The sequence below is a fragment of the Spermophilus citellus genome (assembly GCF_964194105.1).
Source record: "Spermophilus citellus genome assembly, chromosome: 4".
NCBI classification, from domain to species: Eukaryota; Metazoa; Chordata; class Mammalia; order Rodentia; family Sciuridae; genus Spermophilus; species Spermophilus citellus.
In genome coordinates, this window is record NC_138185.1 from 838,031 (window position 1) to 856,022 (window position 17,992).

General features: G+C 59.9%; 1 protein-coding gene across 4 annotated transcripts in view; it reads left to right on the forward strand.

Moving 5' to 3' along the window:
• The first annotated feature begins 8,675 nt into the window (after window positions 1–8,675).
• The window catches only part of KCNQ2 (potassium voltage-gated channel subfamily Q member 2), a 48,863-nt gene continuing 39,546 nt past the window's right edge, over window positions 8,676–17,992 (forward strand). For all 4 annotated transcript variants that reach the window (XM_081290827.1, XM_081290825.1, XM_081290826.1 and 1 more), the window contains exon 1: window positions 8,676–9,192. In XM_081290827.1, coding sequence (XP_081146953.1) covers window positions 8,897–9,192 — 296 coding nt within the window. In that variant the 5' untranslated portion in view covers window positions 8,676–8,896. The remainder of the gene's footprint in view (window positions 9,193–17,992) is intronic.

Here is a 17,992-nt window from a genome sequence, read left to right on the forward strand (position 1 = left end):
TCTAAGCCCTGGGCCCCCTTTTGGGGTGGGTGATGGAGGCAGACCCAGGAAGGGCCTAGAAGGCTCTGGGCCTTTCTGCAGTCCTGGTGCCAGGTCAGAAGGGATCTCCGAGGTGGGGGTGGGCAGAGCTGAAGGAAACAGAAGTCTGGGCTGAGCTCCTGGCATCTCTCAGGTGCCAAGCCCATTATCAACTCTGCGGAGGGCAGGGACTTGGCCTGCACTGGGCAGGAGCCCTGGCCTTCTGGGGAGTTGCTGGAACTGCCACGCTTCAGCAGAAGTGCTTCTGAGAGGGCAGGGGACACTGGCCACATATCAGGTCTGAGAGGCAAGATGGCTGAGATGTGCTTGCCGGTTACAGGGAAGGCATGGTGCTGGCATGAAGTGACCACACAGTGACCAGCACCCTTCTGATGCCTCTGCTGCTGCCTAAGCTGGGGCTGAGATGGAGGCAAATTGGGGTGGGACCTAGGAGGCAGGCACCTCATTGAGCCAGTGGGGGGGAGCAGGGAGAGGAGAGAGCCCACAGGGGCTCAGACGGCCCCCTGGACATCATTTTGGGGAGCCTAATGGGCAGCCAGGTAGGTGGTGGTGAGGTGAGGCAGAGCTCAGTGTCCTGGGTTGCAGTTTGGCTGAGGGACCCCCAAGCCAGAGGAGGCCCAGCTGGCAGCCACTGGGGTCCTGCCTCAAATCTAAGGCAGCTGACCTCAGAGTAGCACCTAAGGTCAGGGATTGGGGTGGAACAGAGGCCAGAGGGACTCCACCTTGTGCTAGGTTAGTGGAGACAAGGACTTACTCTGGCCACCTGCACTTTGGACACTTCTGAAAACCCTCACAGTGGTGGCCAGCAGTCCTGCAGGATCTGTCTCCTGGCCTGTCCCCTGGGGCCTTCCAGCTGCCTTCTGGAATCTGGGCAGGAGAGGCCTCCCTGTCTTCCCCAGGCTCCTGGGGTACCCCTGGCAGTGACAGTGCTGTGCCCAAACACAGCTTCTGGGCCCCCTCCAAGGGACTGAGCCTCATGGCCGCTGTGACCCCAGCCTTGGGACCTGGGTTTCTCATGTGCTGAGACTATGGGAATGACTGTCCTCCCGATGGTTGTGTCCCCTGGCCTTGTAGTGGCTCTCAGAGAGGGACTATAGGCATGTAGGATTAGCGCCTGACCCACGTGTGTTGTGTGGACCTGGGTGTCTGTGTGAGAGTGGCCAGGTGAAGAACAGTGCACACCTGTGAGGACTGGGGGGCTAGGGGAGTACTGGGGGGGGGGTTGTCTCAGAGCCCTTGGAAGCCAGGACAGGGCCTCTGTGCACATGTGTATATGCATGCGTGTGTGTCCCTGTGCACATGTGTCTCTGTGTGCTCTAGCTCTGCTGAAGTCAGACTGATTCGCTGGGTGGCTGGACCTGGGCAGCACTGGGCAGTTCCTATCCTGTAGCCATGCAGGGAGAACTAGCAGGGTAGTGGGTGGGACTGGTAGGCACACGAGCCTCAAAGCTGCTCCCAACTCTGGTGGTTGGGTGTCCTCTTGTGAGATGGTCAGTGAGGGACCAGGACTGGCTCCTGGGAGCTGTGAGGTGTTGCTCACTTCTGGCTTCATTTGCCAGTCCTGCCCTCTCACTCTGGGGGTCAGGTGGGGAGGAGAAAGGAGAGGGCCATGGTATCAGTGAGGCCAGATGTGGCATGTGACTGACAGCCACTGGTGTGGAGTCAGCCAGTGTGGCAGCTCAGCATCCCTGCTTGGGCCAGGGTTGGCCCATGGGGACCCTACGGCATGGAAACCAGAAGGAAATAGGAGGGGGTCACTTTCTCCTTGTCCCCTGTCCACTGCCCCCCAAGTCGAGCAGCAGGAGGAAGGAAAAAGAAGGAGCCCTTTGCTCCTGGCTGCAGTTATGGAGAAGGCCGACATGGTGCCAGGAGTCAGGCTCCTCTCCCCGCTCTGGGCCCTGGACTCAGCTCACTGGTACCGAGGACTGAGGAGGGCAGCAGCTCCCAAGGTCTGCATCTCCTACAGGGTATGGGCTGGAGCCAGAACTGGGGTGCAGTGGGGCAGAGCTCTGGGGATGGAGGTGGAGGGGCCGGTGGGTCAGGGAGCAGCCTTGGGCTGGGCTTGTGCCAATTTTGAGCTGATGGACAAGGATTCCTGTCCCAGATGCCCCCTGCCCCCGGCTCTGGTTGAGGTTCACCGCCACCTGCTTTTTGAAGTTGGGCCAAGCCAGTCAGCTGGGTTCAGGGTTCAGTGGTCTAGAAGGTGGGGGTGCTGCATGTAGCACAGGAGGGAGTCTAGAAGGTGGGGGTGGTGTGCATGGCACTGGGTGGGGCTGTGAAGTTTCTCTTCCATCTCCTGGTCCTGAGTACACCTTTTACTCTTGGGGCTGAGGAAAGGCCGAATGGGGTTCCACAGGCCTTCAGGGCTGGGCCCTGGGTTTGGTGGCTCTCTCCTGTGGCCCTGCCACTAGGGTGCCTCCACCTGACACCATGGCTGCCCTGGGACCTCTTGCCTCTCCTCTTTGCCCCGTGTGTCCCCCAAAGCCCAGGGTCTGCATTTCGAGGAGGAGGCAGGTGGAGCACGGTGGCAGCGGCAGTGGGTTCGTTTATTTTTACTTCCAGGCTTATGTAATGCCTCTTCCTGCAAGGCCCGCTCTAGTGCTGCATGAGCCCTACCCCACGCCTCCATCACAGTGATCCATTTCTCAGGTAAAGGAACTGAGGTACAGAGAAATCCGCCTCAGCCAAGGTCATGTGTGAATTAAACTCAACATTATGAAACAGAGGAACAGCTCCACTGCCCTGAGGTGGCCCGAGGCGCACCCCCATGAGGCCAACAACTCGGGAGCCACACTCTCTAGGCTGACCTCTCACTCGGCCCTCCTCACACTGGTGGCAGATGCCTGCCTGCCCTACGCCCCTCCTGGGCACCTTACCCGTCTGCCTCCAGCTTCTTTCCCATGAAGAGTCCTACCCCTTGGCTTGGGTGTTCTCAGGAGTTATGGGAGAAAATCTGTTTACTTATGCCATTTACTACTAAGCTGTGAATGCTACGACAGGTGTGTGCATCTTAAGAAAGGGCATGGTTAGCTTACACATCTTGACATCTCAGCTGGATAACTCTGTAGGGTGGGGAGGGCGTCCTGTCACGCAGGATGTTGAGCAGCACCCCTGTCCGCTACCCACTGGATGCCCACAGGACCTACCCCCCAAGTCTTGACAACCAGGTATATTTCTAGCCATTGCCAGATGTCCCCTGGAGTAGAACTGGCCTGGTATGGACGACTAGCCTACATGGACATCATCTCCAGGGGGTCGGCAGCAGGAGTGATTAGGTGGAGACTAGTAGGGGTCGAGGCAGGCCATCGGGCATAGGGATAGGCACAGTTCTCTCTTCAAGTGGGACCTTGGGAAGGCCTAAGAGGAGGAGGGTGTGTGGCCGCAGGGAGGGAGGTCTGCTGTGTCCTGCTTCCTGCTGCTGAGAGCTGGATGTGGCTGGGCTACTTCCCCAGCTGATCTGGGAGGCATGTGGTGAATCCGCTGCTCAGAGGGGTACCGTGAGGTTCCCTCAGAGGTGCCGAGGAGGAACCCTGGGATGTATCCCTCACAGTTCTGGAGGCACAAGTCTGAGGGCGAGGTCCCGAGGCTGGATGGGGTGAGGTTGGCCTCCAGGCTTGCCAACCCTTCTTGTGGCCTTGAGTGGCAGACAGCAGAGAGAGAGAGAGAGGGCGCAGACCCCTTCCTGGGGCCCTACCTCATGAGCCACTCCCCCACAGGGGCCCACCTCCTGCCATCACTTGGGTCAGGACTTCAACAGATGAGTTTTGGGGACCCAAACATGGAGTCCAGTGCAGGATCTGGACAGTGACCCAGACAAGCCCGTGGCATCTGCCCCCAGGCTGTACTTTGTGACCCGGAAGACAAGCTGCTGGAGGCTGGAACGGAATCCTGGAGTTGGCTGGCGAAGCTGCCCAGCAAGGCCCTGGGCTCCTGACATGTCCCTGTCTTGCTGGTCAGCCTATCTGAATTATTTGCTTGTTGTGGCATGTGGTGACCTTGTCCAGGGTGAGGGCCTGGGTGGGGCAGGAACTCTGACAGCCCCTGGGCCCTGCCTCAGGCTGGCTGGCTTTCTGCCCAAGGCCTGCAGGACGTTTGGCCAAGCAACGAGCTCCAGTGAACTGGGCGGGCAGGCAGGGCATAGGTGCCCACAGCCTGTGCGTGGGCAGGCAGCTGACCACTCTGCCAGCAGGAGACTGTCTCCACGGCCCTGAGTTCTAGCTGCCCACATCCTCCCAGGGTCTACCCAGCAGCCCCTGAGCCACACCAGTGCTGGGCCTCTCATCATCCATGGTGACAGAGGCTCTGGGTGACATCAGCCCAGGTCAAAGTGGCAGTTCATGTGAGTTGCCTGCTGAGCCCCTCTTGTGGGCTGGGCTGCACTTCAAGGGCTCCTCTGTGGCGGAGGCTAGCTCTACACAACCCCATACCCGGAAGATGGAGCTGGGTGGGGGGTGCCCACGCTGTCCACCCCAGACCAGGAGAGGCAGCAGCATTCTGGGCAGAGGGATGCGTCCATGAAAGCTTGCCCACTGGCGAGGGGGGCACCAGGTGAGTGGGAGCCAGGGGCAGAGGTCGGAAGGGTCCAGAGCCGTGCTGGTTGCATCTTGCAGGCAAGTGGGTGTGGTCTGGAAAGCGTTCAGGTAGTGTCAGAGTGCCAGGGAACTGCACAAGGGTCTGGGTCACGCCTGCAGAGCCACAGGCTCTATGCCCTCACATTTTATCTGCAGCAAAACGGGGACAGTTTTACAGCTGCTTCTGTCTGGAGGTGTGGTAAAGGCAGGCACATGGGTGCCAGGTGCGAAACTCTGGATCACCACCAACAAGATGGGTTTCAGGATGAGAGCCACTGTGGGGAGTGCCCTGTGGGAAGCTCCATCCCAGGACACTCCCAGGGCCATCCTAACCCTATGCCGTCTCCAGCTGCCACTGACAATAGGTCTCTGACAGTCAGGCATTGGCAGGTCCATTCCCTTGCTCTACCACATTAGCTGGTTTGCCGGGGGCTGCGGAGCTTGTTTAGAGCTCTAGTCCTTTTAAAAAAACTATAAATTAAATTTCTATTGATTTTAGTCAATAAGCATTAGTGTGAGATGTTTACCCCCCCTGCCCCGCCCGTCCCCAGACACACAACTCTTCCTCCTCCTTGGAGGAAAACTCTTGTCCGGGTGGGGAGCTGGCCCTCTCTGCCCAGGAGGGCACTTCCTGTGGTCCAAGCTGTAGGATTACAACAATAGCAGCCCTGGCAGGCTCAGCCGTGAGAACCTGTCCCTTCTCGTTCTTCAGAGTTGGTCTTGTTTCTGGGCTGGTGAGTCTGCTCCAGCTGCTCCTCTGACACCCAGGGCCGTGGCTCTCCTTGTCTTCTGGGAGGAGACAGAGTGGGGACTGAAGTGAAGTGGGAGACTACTTCTCACTGTTGAGTGTGCTGTTGTCTGTGCAGGTCACTGGCCCACAGGACTCAGGTGGGCGGACACCTGGTGTGGCTGCCATCCCTGTGACAGTGAGGGCTTCCTTGTGGGGTGGTGCTCAGGCACTTTCTCCTGCACACAGTCTACGGAAACTCCCTGGGTTCTCTCCCTTGCTGTGCTGCAGCTAGGCTACGGGGACAGCTGACCCACCGACTTCCTCTGTGCTCCGTGTCTGCCAGGCCAGAGTCCTGACTTCCAGGGTTGCATATCAGCCTGAGCAGCAGCAGAGCAGTGGGTTTAGGGGAGGTAGCAGGCCTGTCCCTACCTGCACCATGAGGAGAGGGAGGCTCACCACGCAGCCTCTCCAAGGAGGAATGATCCAGATGGGCTTCAATTTGACTTCCACCATAAGCAGCCACAATATCAACCCATCACAGGTCCCTGTCTGTGCCAGGCTGTGGGGGACACTGGGCAAGACAGGCACAAGCCAGGGATAGCTCGGCTGGGTGGCAGGTGGTCATAGCCTCTACTGGTACATTTTATGATGGGGAAAGAATGTACAGGAAGGATCTATGGCAGCAGCCATGTCCATGGTTCACCTTCTCTGGCTGCTGAGGGCAGTTCAGTGAGGTGAGGACAGGAGGAGTCCCACCGCTGCCTGCCCAGAGGAGAAGGCACGAGGCATGGGCTGGGCTTGGAAGGTTCTGGGAGACTGGGTAGCATCCGAGGTGCTGAAAGGACAGCGCCTGGCGTGGCTGCAGGGCCTTCCGCCTGCTGCTGGCAAGCGCTCTCTCCCAGCGGGAGTGGGGCGTCCTGAATTGGAATCTCTGAACTCTTCTGCTCTGGAATTCTGTCGATGCAGTCTTGGCAAAGATGGCTTGAGCCTGAAAGCTTTTCCCATCTTTTTTTTTTAAATTTAAGTTTCATCATAAGATAAAACACCTTATTATTATTTTTTAAAAAACCTGTGTTTTATTATTTTTATGTGGTGCTGAGGATAAAATCCAGTGCCTCACACGTGCCAGGCAGGCGCTCTACCTCTGAGCCATAACCCAGCCCTCCATCTATTCTTAAATGAAGTGGAATTCCTGTTGCATGCATGAAATTTTCCCTAACTGGGAGCTTCTGTGACCCTGTTCACTGGGTACAGGTTGGGGGGCATGGTGGTGGGCACTGCCAAGAATGTAAGGCACAGCATTGAAGACATAAATGATCAATGAGCCAGTGTGTTGAAGGACATCCTAAATTGAGGAGACAAAGGATTCCAAGTCTTGCTACAGGGTTCACTTTCTGGAACCTTCTGAGATGCAGCAAAGCTGTTGGAGCAGACACCATTGGTGGAGAAGACCACAGACGGCTGTGGAGGCAAAGATATGTTGCACGCTGAGAAGGTCCCTCCAGCCTCCCTGTGAGAGGAACCCCACTTTCAGCCCCCCATAAGACTGGGGGGCAGTTGATGTCTCCTTAACTTCAAGGTTGTGTTCTCCCTTTCTGCTAAAGCTGAGATGAGCAGGTGTCCCTTCCAATGTCCTGGGACCCCAGAGAGCCTTTAGGTTTGCTCTCATCTAAGGGCTATGCATCTGCTAAAATGACACCTGAGACGCCTCTCTCCTCTGTGAAGCAGTCCCACTTTGGTCTGACTTCAAGCCTGAGAGTTGCTCCCAGGAGAATCAAGCATGGGGCTTCCCCCAGAAGGAGGGGGCATCCCAGGCCTCCCTTGGTTTTCACATTTGTTTGGTCTTTTGCAGAGGGAGAATGAGGGTGACCCAAGGGCAAATGGCAAGGCCAGCTAGCATGTGCAGGGGGATGGGGTGGCACCTGCTTCATCTGGGACTCGAAGTCCCTTCCTTACCCTGAGCCAACTGGGCTGGGCCTCTTCCCTTAACCTTTCCTGAGTGGCTTTGTAGGCTTGGAGGGGGGCAAGCCACTTACTGATCATGGCTGATGCTTGGGCCTGGAGGCAGGGAGGCAGGGCTTGTGCCCTGGCTTGTCCTAGGCACGGTATGCACATCTGCCTGCAGAAGCTCCAGTCCAACATTCTAGATAATTGACAAGTTAGCGCTGTGCCCACCATGTATTTTCAACCTAATTGAAAACAAACAAACAACAACAACAACAACAATAACAACAACAACAACAACAACAACAAAAAAAAACCAGGCTCTATAGCCATGAGCTCTGGAAACTAAAGGACTGACTCAGTATGGGGTCTATTGCCATTTTATAAGCAAGGTACTTAAGTACTGCTACTCAAGAGGAGCTTTCTCTGGCCACAACACGTGGTGCTGGGGTGGGATGGAGATGGGAAGAGGCTTGGTGGAGCCAGACCCCCAGGTGCAGAGGAAAGCTCCAGTGGGCACTTGGTGAGGAGCTGGCACGATGCGCAGGAGCTTCAGGGTCTGAGAAATGGGTCCCTTGGCATCCCTGCTGCAGGTTCCAGAGGGCCCTCTCCTGGGACACCCCCTGACCTGTGGAAAGGGAAGCTACTTCTGCCCACTCCTCCCTGAAAGGGGGCATCCTCCTGCCTCTGACCAGAGCCTACCCTCTTTTGTCCTGCACTAGACACTAGTGTCCCCCACTGGCCTGTGTTGGCTTGGGCCTCAAGGCACCAGCTCCCTGCCCTGTGGCAGGACCCTCTGAGTCTGCAAAGTCCAGGTCCCCTGGGGATTTCCAGGCCCTCCAGGGGTGATTCTCTAAGGCCTGGATACTCTGACTGCTCCTCCCACTCCTTTTCCTAGAGGGCCTCCCTTCCAGGACCCTTCTCCAGGTCCCACCCAGGCGACCTCTCAGGAAGAGTCCCCCCATTCTCCTTGCACATCCCAGTGAGGAGTTGGCTTCCAAGTGCCCCATCCACCCTGAAGCCGGCTGAGACCGATTCAGCCCAGGGAGCAGATCAAATCAGAATTTGGCAAGAGCCAGTACCCTCCTCCACCGGAGGTGTCCACCCTGGAACCCAGCTGGCAGGAGTCCAACCAGGGTCAGGCGCTTGGCACCACTTTGGGATCCCAGGGAGAGCTCAGGCCTGGTCAGATGGCCAGCTTACATGGCCCCGTTTGCCTCAAGAGTGACCGCGGGGCTGGAATCCCTATCAATGCGCACATGGCGGGTTGATAGGGAGAGAAGAGTCCTTGAGACCCAGAGTGGCCCTTCCCTTCCTTTCTTCCCTTCCAGGGCGCTGCCGCGCGGTGTCGCAGGAGTTAACGGGGGGCGGGGCGAGGCAGCAGGCGGAGCCGGCGCGGCCGCGGGCCGGGCACCGAGGCGCGCGCGGAGCGAGGTGGCCGCAGCGTCCCCGCGCGCGGCCGGGACCGGCAGGAGCGCGAGCCGCTGCCGCCGCTTCTGCCGCCTGGGCCATGCGGCTCCAAGGCCGAGGGCCTGGCCTGGGGCCTGCGCCTCCCCCAGCACGTCGCCCCCGCTGAGCCCACGCCCGGCCGGCCGGGGCGCCACCCGGCACCATGGTGCAGAAGTCGCGCAACGGTGGCGTGTACCCCGGCCCTAGCGGGGAGAAAAAGCTCAAAGTGGGCTTCGTGGGGCTGGACCCCGGCGCGCCCGACTCCACTAGGGACGGCGCTCTGCTCATCGCCGGCTCCGAGGCCCCCAAGCGCGGCAGCATTCTTAGTAAGCCGCGCGCGGGCGGCGCAGGTGCCGGGAAGCCCCCCAAGCGCAACGCCTTCTACCGCAAGCTGCAGAATTTCCTCTACAACGTGCTGGAGCGGCCCCGTGGCTGGGCATTCATCTACCACGCCTACGTGTGAGTGTCCGGCGGGGCGCTGCGCACAGCAGGCTGGGGGCGACCCCGGCTCGGCCGCGGGCGGACTGCGGGCGTGGAGCTGCCGTGGATGGAGAGTCCCCTGTGTGTGTGTCCGCATGCCCACACGAGTCTCGCGTGTGCCAGGGGTCTGGGTCAGGGCACTGCGTCCCTTGGTTAAGCGAAGGGCAGAGATCAGAGAGTGATTTTGGAAAGCAGTCTGGAAGAAATTCGGGGTCAGGGCGGTTCAGGTGGGGCGGAGGCGCCCAGCTGAATTGCACCAGCCCCTCCCCCGCAGGACGAGCTGCGCTGGCGCCCCAGCCCCCCTTAGCGGGAGGCCCCTCCCCACAGCCCGGCTCGCTCACGGAACAAAGGGCCGGCGGGGAAGGAGGGCTGCGTGGTCCTGGGTCCAGAAGACTCTGGGGGGGCTCTGCAGCTGGGCCCCCACGCAACCAAGCGGTGCGGCGGGGCTGGCCTCTCCTTGGCCATCCTTCCAACTTCTCACTCTCCATGGGAGCTTCTGGGTTGTTGAAATGGGGAGGGGTCTAACTTCACCAGCCCAAGCCCTGGGCCAGTGCCCCACTGGTGCCAGCCCTCATCCCTGATCCTCACACTGAGCACAGTCTTTGCACAGCAGCCGGTGCCCCCCTGCACATTCAGAGCCTGGGAGGAGGCCCACCCAGGACCTGGCTATGCCCCTCTTGTGGGGCCTGGCGCAGGCTGGGGGGGGGCTGCCTGTTCTGAGTGTGGTATTGTGGGAGTTGCTGGGTGTGCAAGTGCGTGTGGGAGTGTGTGTAGGTAGTGAGCAGAGCCTCCAGTGTGAGGGTGCTTGCTCTCCCCTTCCAGCCAAGCCAGGGACAGGAAAGAGCCCGAGACTCGGCCATTTTGTGTGGAAGAAGCATTTTGGGTCTGGAGTGAGGAGCGGATTCTGGGAAGTCTTGGGCCAGCTGCCTGCTTGGGCTGCGAAGGGTGTGCTGCCTGTGTGGGTGCTAGAATGTGGTTCTGGGACAGGAGGAAGACCCCTAGAGGGAACCCCGCTGCCTTCAGGCCCCCAGCAGGCAGTGCTGGTGCTGCTCAGTGAGAGGGATCTGCTTCTTCAGTCTAGAGTCCAGGCAGGGTCCAGGCAGGGTCCAGCGCCTGTCCTTATGAGTCCAGCAGCACCCTGCTCCCTGCCTGTCTGGGGTTCAAAGGCTTCTGTGGGACCGGCTCTGGCCATCCAGGTCGTGGCCAGAGAAGACTTCTGGGGTGTGGACGGGACAGAGTCCCCCATGCAGTATCAGCATTTCCTCAGGGTCCCCTTTGGGTCAGGAGCCCTGTGTGGGTCCCATCCCTGGGTCCTTCCTTAGAGCTGCAGCATCCTGGGTGAGTGGCAGGCTGTGGGGTCTGTGGGTCGTCTCCTCTGGAAAGCCCCGAGTCAGGACCATCCCCTTCAGAGAGCAGCTTCTGCCATGCAGCTGGGGGCGCTGGGGGTGAGACCTTCCCCAGGCAGCCGCTCTAGCCTGCTTCAGGCCTCTGCTGGGCTCCCTCACTGAGGCATGGGGCTTCCGGGGCTCCCTGGCAGGGGAGGCTGATGGGAAGCGGTGCCTTTCTGGCAGGGAGATTTCCTCTGGCAGGGGGTAGGCAGGAGGGAGAGTGTCTAAGAACAGGGCCTCTGGGAGGTGCCAGGCCACACACTAGGGTCTGCTTTCAACCTCTGCAGGCTTCCATCTTCTTGTTGGTAAAGGGGGTGCCTCCTCTCCCTGTCTCTTGGGCCTTGTGAAGACCCACTGAGAGGGGTTGTCCACCCTCTGCAGGTGCCTTCAGACCCATTGTGCCAGGTGGGACATCTGGTATGGCTGTTGCCCAGGTCTCCAGGGTGGGACCCTCCATGCCCAGCATGCCCCTTCCCGACTCAGGAGGACTGGTGGTCTGAGCTTCCTGACCAGGTGGCCAGTCCTCATGTCCCCTGCTGGCCTCGCACGACTGGCCCGTGTTATGTATCAGACGCCATTCGGTTTGTCCATTAACTCATAATGAAGATCGAGTCCTTCCTTGGCCCTGGATGGCCCGTGGAGGACAGGGCTGTGGCTCACAGTGGAAGCTAGTCCCACATCTGGCAGTGTCGGGCCCCCTTGGGCCAACTTCCTTCTGCCTTCAGCCACCAAAGCCTGGTTTCTAAGGGGTGGAGCTCTGTCAGTCTCTTGGCCATCCTTGCTGGGCCCCTGAAGGACAGCTGCTGTCCAGGGTGGGAAGAGGCAGCTGCTCTCTGGCCCCAGGGCTTGGTGGGCAAGGTCAGTCAGGCTCATCAGCCATAGGACTCTGACAGGCCTCTGGCAGACGCATCGCACGCCACCTGTGTGTCTCCAGAGCCACTTCCAAGCTGGTGGACACCTGCCCCCAGCCCTTTCCCGAAGGGCTCCAGTCTGCGCAGCACTGTAGGGCCTCTTGGAGCCTGAGTGCAAAGGGTAGTCCTTCCTGGGCTGCCTGCCAGGCATGCTGCTCCTGAGGGGCAGTCACTGGTCCCCAGCCAGCCCCCCAGAGGGGTGTGTGGGAAACAGGCTGAGAGAGCCTGTCCTGCCCAAGGCCTCCACCTCAGAGACGAGGACACCTGTACCACGGGTGGCCTGGGAGAGTGGCACTCAGAACAGGCCAGATGGAGCATCTGGAGTTGGGAGGTACTGTGCCTGGGGGCTGGACCCAATGCACCAGCTCAGCGCTTGGGCTGGTCACGAATTCCTCCATCCCCCGTGTCCCGATTCCCTGTGGAGGCCTCTGGGGTCCCAGGCCTGTGGCTGTGGACGCCCCACCAGCTTCATCTCCCATTCACAACAGCAAGAGCAGATCCCAGGGTCAGGGCTTTGCTTGACGCTTCTTGGGCACCCAGCTGGGGCTCCTTCCTCTGCCTGGCCCAGGATAACAGTGGGGCTGAGTCCAGGCTGCCCTTGGGCCCCCTCCCTCAGCCCCGCTTGCCTTTAGCTCTGAGGCCTGTGGCGGTGGGCAAGCCCCGCACAGCAGGAGGTACAGCCTCAGCCCCACATGCAGGCCCTCATGTCTGCATGTCCTCTATCTGGCTGCCTGCGAGGGGCAACCGCAGGCCAGGCCGCACGCAGCACACGCAGGAGAGGTGGCCGCTTATAGGAGCAGGATCTCTGGTCTCTGCTGACCCAGCACCCGGTGTGCTGGGAAGAGACCAGAGTCACTGAATGGCGTGTTGTCAACTTCTCCAGGCCCCAGGCCTTGCTGCGGCTCTCCTGGGAGGAAGTGTCTATCGACTGAGGAGTTGAGAATCTTATGGAAATTTCCCCAAAGGCAAAAATGCCTCAGAGTTGTGGTTTCCAGGGAACCTGCATTTCTGGGGGGCCTGAGCTTGTCCGACTGCGTGGCCTCTGCACAGGATTTCCAATCCTCGCCAGTTCTTTCAAGTGGAATTACTCCGGAACGGTGGGATATGTTTAACCTCTCTGCTTACTTGTGGAGGGAACCTCTGAATGTTCTTGAGTTTGCACAGGATTGGAACACACAGTTGACTGCAGGTAGGAAGCTCTCTGGCAGGTTCATAAGTTAGAGTGGGGAGAACATGTGTGTGGGGGTCAGGGTGGGTCAGACTTTCCAGCCAGCTTCTAGAGACTCAGGAGGTCACACAGCACAGCCAGCACACCTGGAGGCCTTTGATGTGGACCCTGCATGGCCCCCGTGAGGCCCCCGTATGCCGGCCACGTGGACGGGGGGCCTGTCTCTACTTCTGAATGTTCTCGAACCCAGGATGGTCCTGAAGCGCCCATGATCCTGGGCAGAGTTCCACAGTGGACACAGCGTCTTCAGTGTTTTCCCGCCAAGAATGAAACAGTGGACCTCTGCTGGCCTGAGTGCTCCTGGCTGACCACTGTCTGGGATGAGAGTGTCCATTTGATGAGAGACCCCAAGCACCTGCTGGTGGGAGTGCTGGGCTGGCCCCCAGCAGAATGAGGACCTTGTCCTGGTTGGGATGTGGAGGGCCAGGAGGGATGATGGCTGGCCCTGTTCTGAGCAGCCTCCCACAGCCTTCCACCCCTCAGCCTGATCTTTGGAGAGTTCTGGTCCCACTGGGTGATGGTGAGCATTGAGGGGTTGGTTGGTTTGGGCTGCTGTTTGCTCAGAGACACATTTGGACCTGACCCAGCTGCTTGTTTGTCCAGCAGGGCTGGCCTCAGGTTCTGGCCATTTCCCTAGGATGGGTGTTGGGATACGTCTTCCTGCTGGGCTCCAAGTTCCTGCATCCTCTGGGTTGGGGCATGGAGAAGCATGTTTTGGCCTGAAAAGTGCCATTGTGGGTAGGTTTTGCCAGGGAGCCCCTCTGACCTCGCAGGACCAGCCTGTGGACTTTTGGTTCCTGTGCAGACTGTGTCCCCACAGCCCTGTAGCTGGCTGGCAGGGCTGAGCCACCACCTTAGGACGAGCCTGCCCCCAGGTGCAGGCGCCTGCCAAGCAGGGCTGCTTCCTGCGTGGCGGGAGCTCAGCTGTGGTGACAATGCTTTGCTGACAGCTCCGGGAGCTTCTTAAGACAGCGTTGGCTTGTGGTGACGTGTGGCACCGGGTGGAGGAGGAGGCCTGCCCGACGGCAGCTGAAGCAGTTGGCTGGACCTGGGGAAGGGGTGGAAGGCCAGGGCTGCAGGAGACTTATGCTCCGCGTGCTGCGGCCTGCCCTTTGCCAGCCAGGCCCTCCTGCTGTCCCTGTTGTGTCCATGAGCCCTGCTTCTCTGAGTACCGGGACATGTGCTCCTGTCAAGAGTAGGCAGGTGGGGGCTGGCGTGGTGACTCAGTGTAGAGCACTTGCCTTGCATTGTGAGGCCCTGGGTTTAATTCTCAGCACTGCATATAAGTAAAGTAATAAAATAAAGGTCCATCAACAACTAAAATATAAATAAAATAATCAAAATAAAAAAGAGTGGGCAGGTGTGAGCATCGCCAGTGGGGCCCGGGGCCAGGACATGCCAGCGTCCAAGGTTGTGGCCTTGTGGAGTATGTCCTCTGGGAGATTTGCATTCCCTTCATCATCCCATCCCCAGGTGCCTCTTGCTGCGAGGGAACCAGGGTGCCCAAGGCGAAGGAGTGGGCCCCCTGGGGCAGCAGGCCCTCCTCAGCCGGGGTGGAGAGACCTGCCCACTAGGGGGCGCTCTGAGCCTCCCCATCCTCCAGCAGAGCTGCAGCTTCTTGCAGAAGAGTGAGGCCTGAGGACAGCAGCTGCCAAACAGGAGGGGGATGTGCTGCTGGTTACCCCACTGGAACAAAACCAGGTCTTCCGTCTCTTGTAGGATGACTGGGAATTTTTGAATGTCCAAAAGAGCAGTTGTTCCAGAATATTCTAACAGGAGTTGCTTAGAAACAGCGTCTGCAGAGATGCTTCGACTGCCTCATGCGTGGTCTGCTGCATGAGCTCTGAGCTGCCCGGGATACAGGCAGGGTCCTTTCTGGGTGCCCTGCTGTCTGTGGAGGGGCTGTGTTCTCTCCTGGCCCACCCTGGCCCAGGGCCTGCTGGTTCGTCCCACCCCTGAGCCCTTACCCTGAATCTTCACAGCTGCTTTTCTATTTAGGAAGAAAATGTATGGGGTGAGTAGGAGGAAAAGACCCAGTTCCTCCTGGGGCCCCAGGTTTGGGGAGGAAAAGCCCAGGAGCAAGGTCAGGACTGAGAACTGCAGAGAACTACTCAAAGGGGCTGTGGAATGGAGGGCTTCCACTTGCAGCCCTGCTCCTGCTGGTGGCTCTGAGCCTGGCTGCAGACACCCCGAGCTGGGCGGTGAGAGGGACATGCTGGAGACTGGGCAGCCCATCCACCCACCGTGAGCAGCAGACCAGGGCGGGGGCAGGACTAAGCCTGCCTGTGCTTGTGTCCCTGGAGGAGACTGACCAGGGCAGTGGGGCTTTTGCCGCTGAGCCTCCAGGGTGGGGTGGGAGGCAGTCTGGGGTTCTCTTTGTAGACCAGGTGGGTTATTAGGGCCAGTAGTAGGGGGAGGCTATCCTCTTCTTGTCCCCTCCTTTCAGAGTACATCAAATTCTCATGAACCCCACACCACACACACACCACACAGGGAAAACTCTGGAGTACGTAAAACGATCTCCAGTGAGCCCAATACCCCTCCTGTCTTCTGCCCAGGTCCACTGTGGCTCCTGGTTTCTTCTTTCTTCCAGAGAAGTTCTTTGCCTCTGGTCTGCGGTGCATTGTGCTGGTCCTCATGCTGCACACAGCTCTGTGCTTGCCACAGCCTCTTGTCTGTCCTTCCCTGAGCTTGGGGAGCCACCTGCGCCCCTCCAAGGTCCCTGCACCCCTGTTCCAGGGTATATCCAGAGTCCCCTGTTGGCAGACAAAGAGGCTGTCTCTGGGATTCCGTCAGTGAAGAAAGTGCTGCCATGAGACCCCCACAGACCTCTTCACGCGTGTCCAGGCCTGGGGCCCGTTCCTAGGAGCTGCCAGCCTACTGCAGAATGTTCTTGTCCCAAAATGTTTTTCTGGGTCCAGATGTGGAGAGTTGCAGATGCCTATTGTGTGTTTGTGGAGAAGTGTCCGAGGGGAGACGGCTCTGGACCGTCCGAGGGCTCTGGACCCCGCCGCCTCTCCTCCTGCTCAGGTGGCTGGTATGGGCAGGCCTGCCAGGTAGGAGGTAGGGCTGGGCGTAGTGGAGGAGGGCGCCCTCCGTGGTCCTCGTCCCGAGCCCAGGTGGCCCTCCTTGTGGGTGGAAGGCCCCACTCCAACCCCAGTGTGTGTGGCTCACCTGCCTGGTGGAGGTCCTGGGGACCTTGGGGGCCATGACAGGGGCCTTGGTGGGGGCAGCCCTCTGACGAGTGCTGAGTGGGTCGGAGCTGCTGGTGGGCACCACTGGGGGCAGGCGGCACTGCGTTCCCCGGGGCCAGCCTTGCTTCGTTTCTCCCAGCAGCTCCTGGCTGTGGCTGTTTTTTCTGGTTACAGAAGTCACGCTGGCCCCTTGCAGGAGACAGGAAATGCTGGGGAGTCTGGAAGGAGCACTTGGGCCTCCCTGACGGGTTTCCTGGCCGCAGCCCTCTGCACATCTGGACAAGGAGGCGTCAGGCCCTTACTTTTTCCCGTGCTCAGGGCACATCATAGGCTTTCCTCCTGGACTGGCTGTGCCATGGCTTGGCCTGAGACACTGGGGTCAGGTGGGGTGTGAGTCAGGGTGCCGTGCCAGGACCCTGCGTGTGTGCCTGTCCTCGGGCGTCCTGTTCAGTTAGGGCGCCATTCCTACACCCCCCAGTGACACCTGTAGTGGGTGTTGCCTGGGCACAGAGCATCCAGAGCCGCTGGCACGCGGGCAGTGGCCCAGCTGTGGGTGGCGTTTATGGCCTTGACTGTTTTTAAAAATGGAGGAGAAAGTCTCCTGACAGCCTTTGGGAAGTGAATGGCTCCATAGCCTGGGGCCACCCGCTCATCCCTCAGGGAACTTTGTCATTGCCCCATCCAGACACCTGTCCCCACCGGTGATCACTGCGCAGCTCCTACCTGGCCCCAGCACTGTGCTCTCCTTCCTGCCTCCTGGATGGGCCTGGACTGGACGTTCCGACCAGTCGGTCCTGTGTGTCGTGCTCATCTCCCTCTGTGGGGCCCCTGCAGAGTGTCCCCACTGTGGTTGTGTTGGAGCCTGGCTCCCCTGTGCCCGGGGACATGGGTTGTCCCTGTCCTGGGCTGCGGTGGGCAGCGCTGCCGTGGGTGGTGTGCTGGTACTCTGGTTGTACGCTGCTTCTCTGGGGACGTGCCCTGTTTTCAGTGAGAAGCTTCTGCCCATTGCAGGCTTGGGCTGGCCAGGCTCCCGGGCCCTGTCCCACCTCCCTCCACTTCCTGTTCACGGGGCCTGGCTGCAGCTGGGCTTGGGCTGCACCTTGTAGTCACCTGGGCAGGGCAGGGTCTTGCTGCTCAGGTGCTCAGGTGGGGAGGCAGAGGGCTGAGGCCCTGCCCACGGTGAGTGAGCACATACCTGCACTGGGCAGTGCTGGGTGGGATCAGTCTGGAAGGAAGGCGGCAGCCAGGAGGAGGCCTTCCTGTGCCCACGTAGAGGGGCACTCCAGGCAGCAGCCAGAGGCAAGGAAAGGCCCTGGGCGGGGAGTCGGCTTGGTGAGGCTCAGAGCAGGAGGGGAGTGAGGGGCAGAGGTGGGCATGTGGGGAGGCCAGGCCAGGGCAAGGGTGTGAGCAGGGCTGCCTGCTTGTGCTTCTGGGATTGAAGTGTGGTCCAGTGGCGGATGCAGGTGGCCTGACGGGGCCGTGGAGCAGACACAGGAACAGCATGTTGAAGGCAAGAGCCCGAGAAACTCTGGGAGGGTCCAGACCACCTGTGTTGGGTGGAGAGGGTGGTGGACCTGGGGAGAGCATCCAGGCCAGCCCTGCCCTGTGCACCCTGGTCTTCATCCAGCACCTGTGGTGAATAAGGAGCAGGTTAAGTGCATGGAGCTGCTGTCTCCAGGGACCCAGGCGCCAAACCTGGAGGCCGTCCCTACCTGCTGAGCTGGTGCGTGTCCTGCTAGCCCCGGCCCCGCCTGCACCAGATACCCACCCTGTCTGGGGAGGGCACAGGTTGCTGTAGCAGCACAGTGGCCCCTGTGAGCCTTGAGTTTCTGCTAGGATGCGTAGTTAGGGAGCCGAGGCCCAGGGGAAGTACCTCTGAACCCCTCTCCTGGAGAGGCCACTGGGAGGAGGGCTGGATGGGGGGCTGGTGGGCCAGGGGTGTTTGTGGGGCCTGAGGGTTCCTGAGCTGCACCTGCGGGGCCCAGGCACTCACTGAGCACCTCTGTGTGAGGTGTGCCCCAGGCCTCAGGCCCACGCAGCCTGTGGGCAGGACAGCTG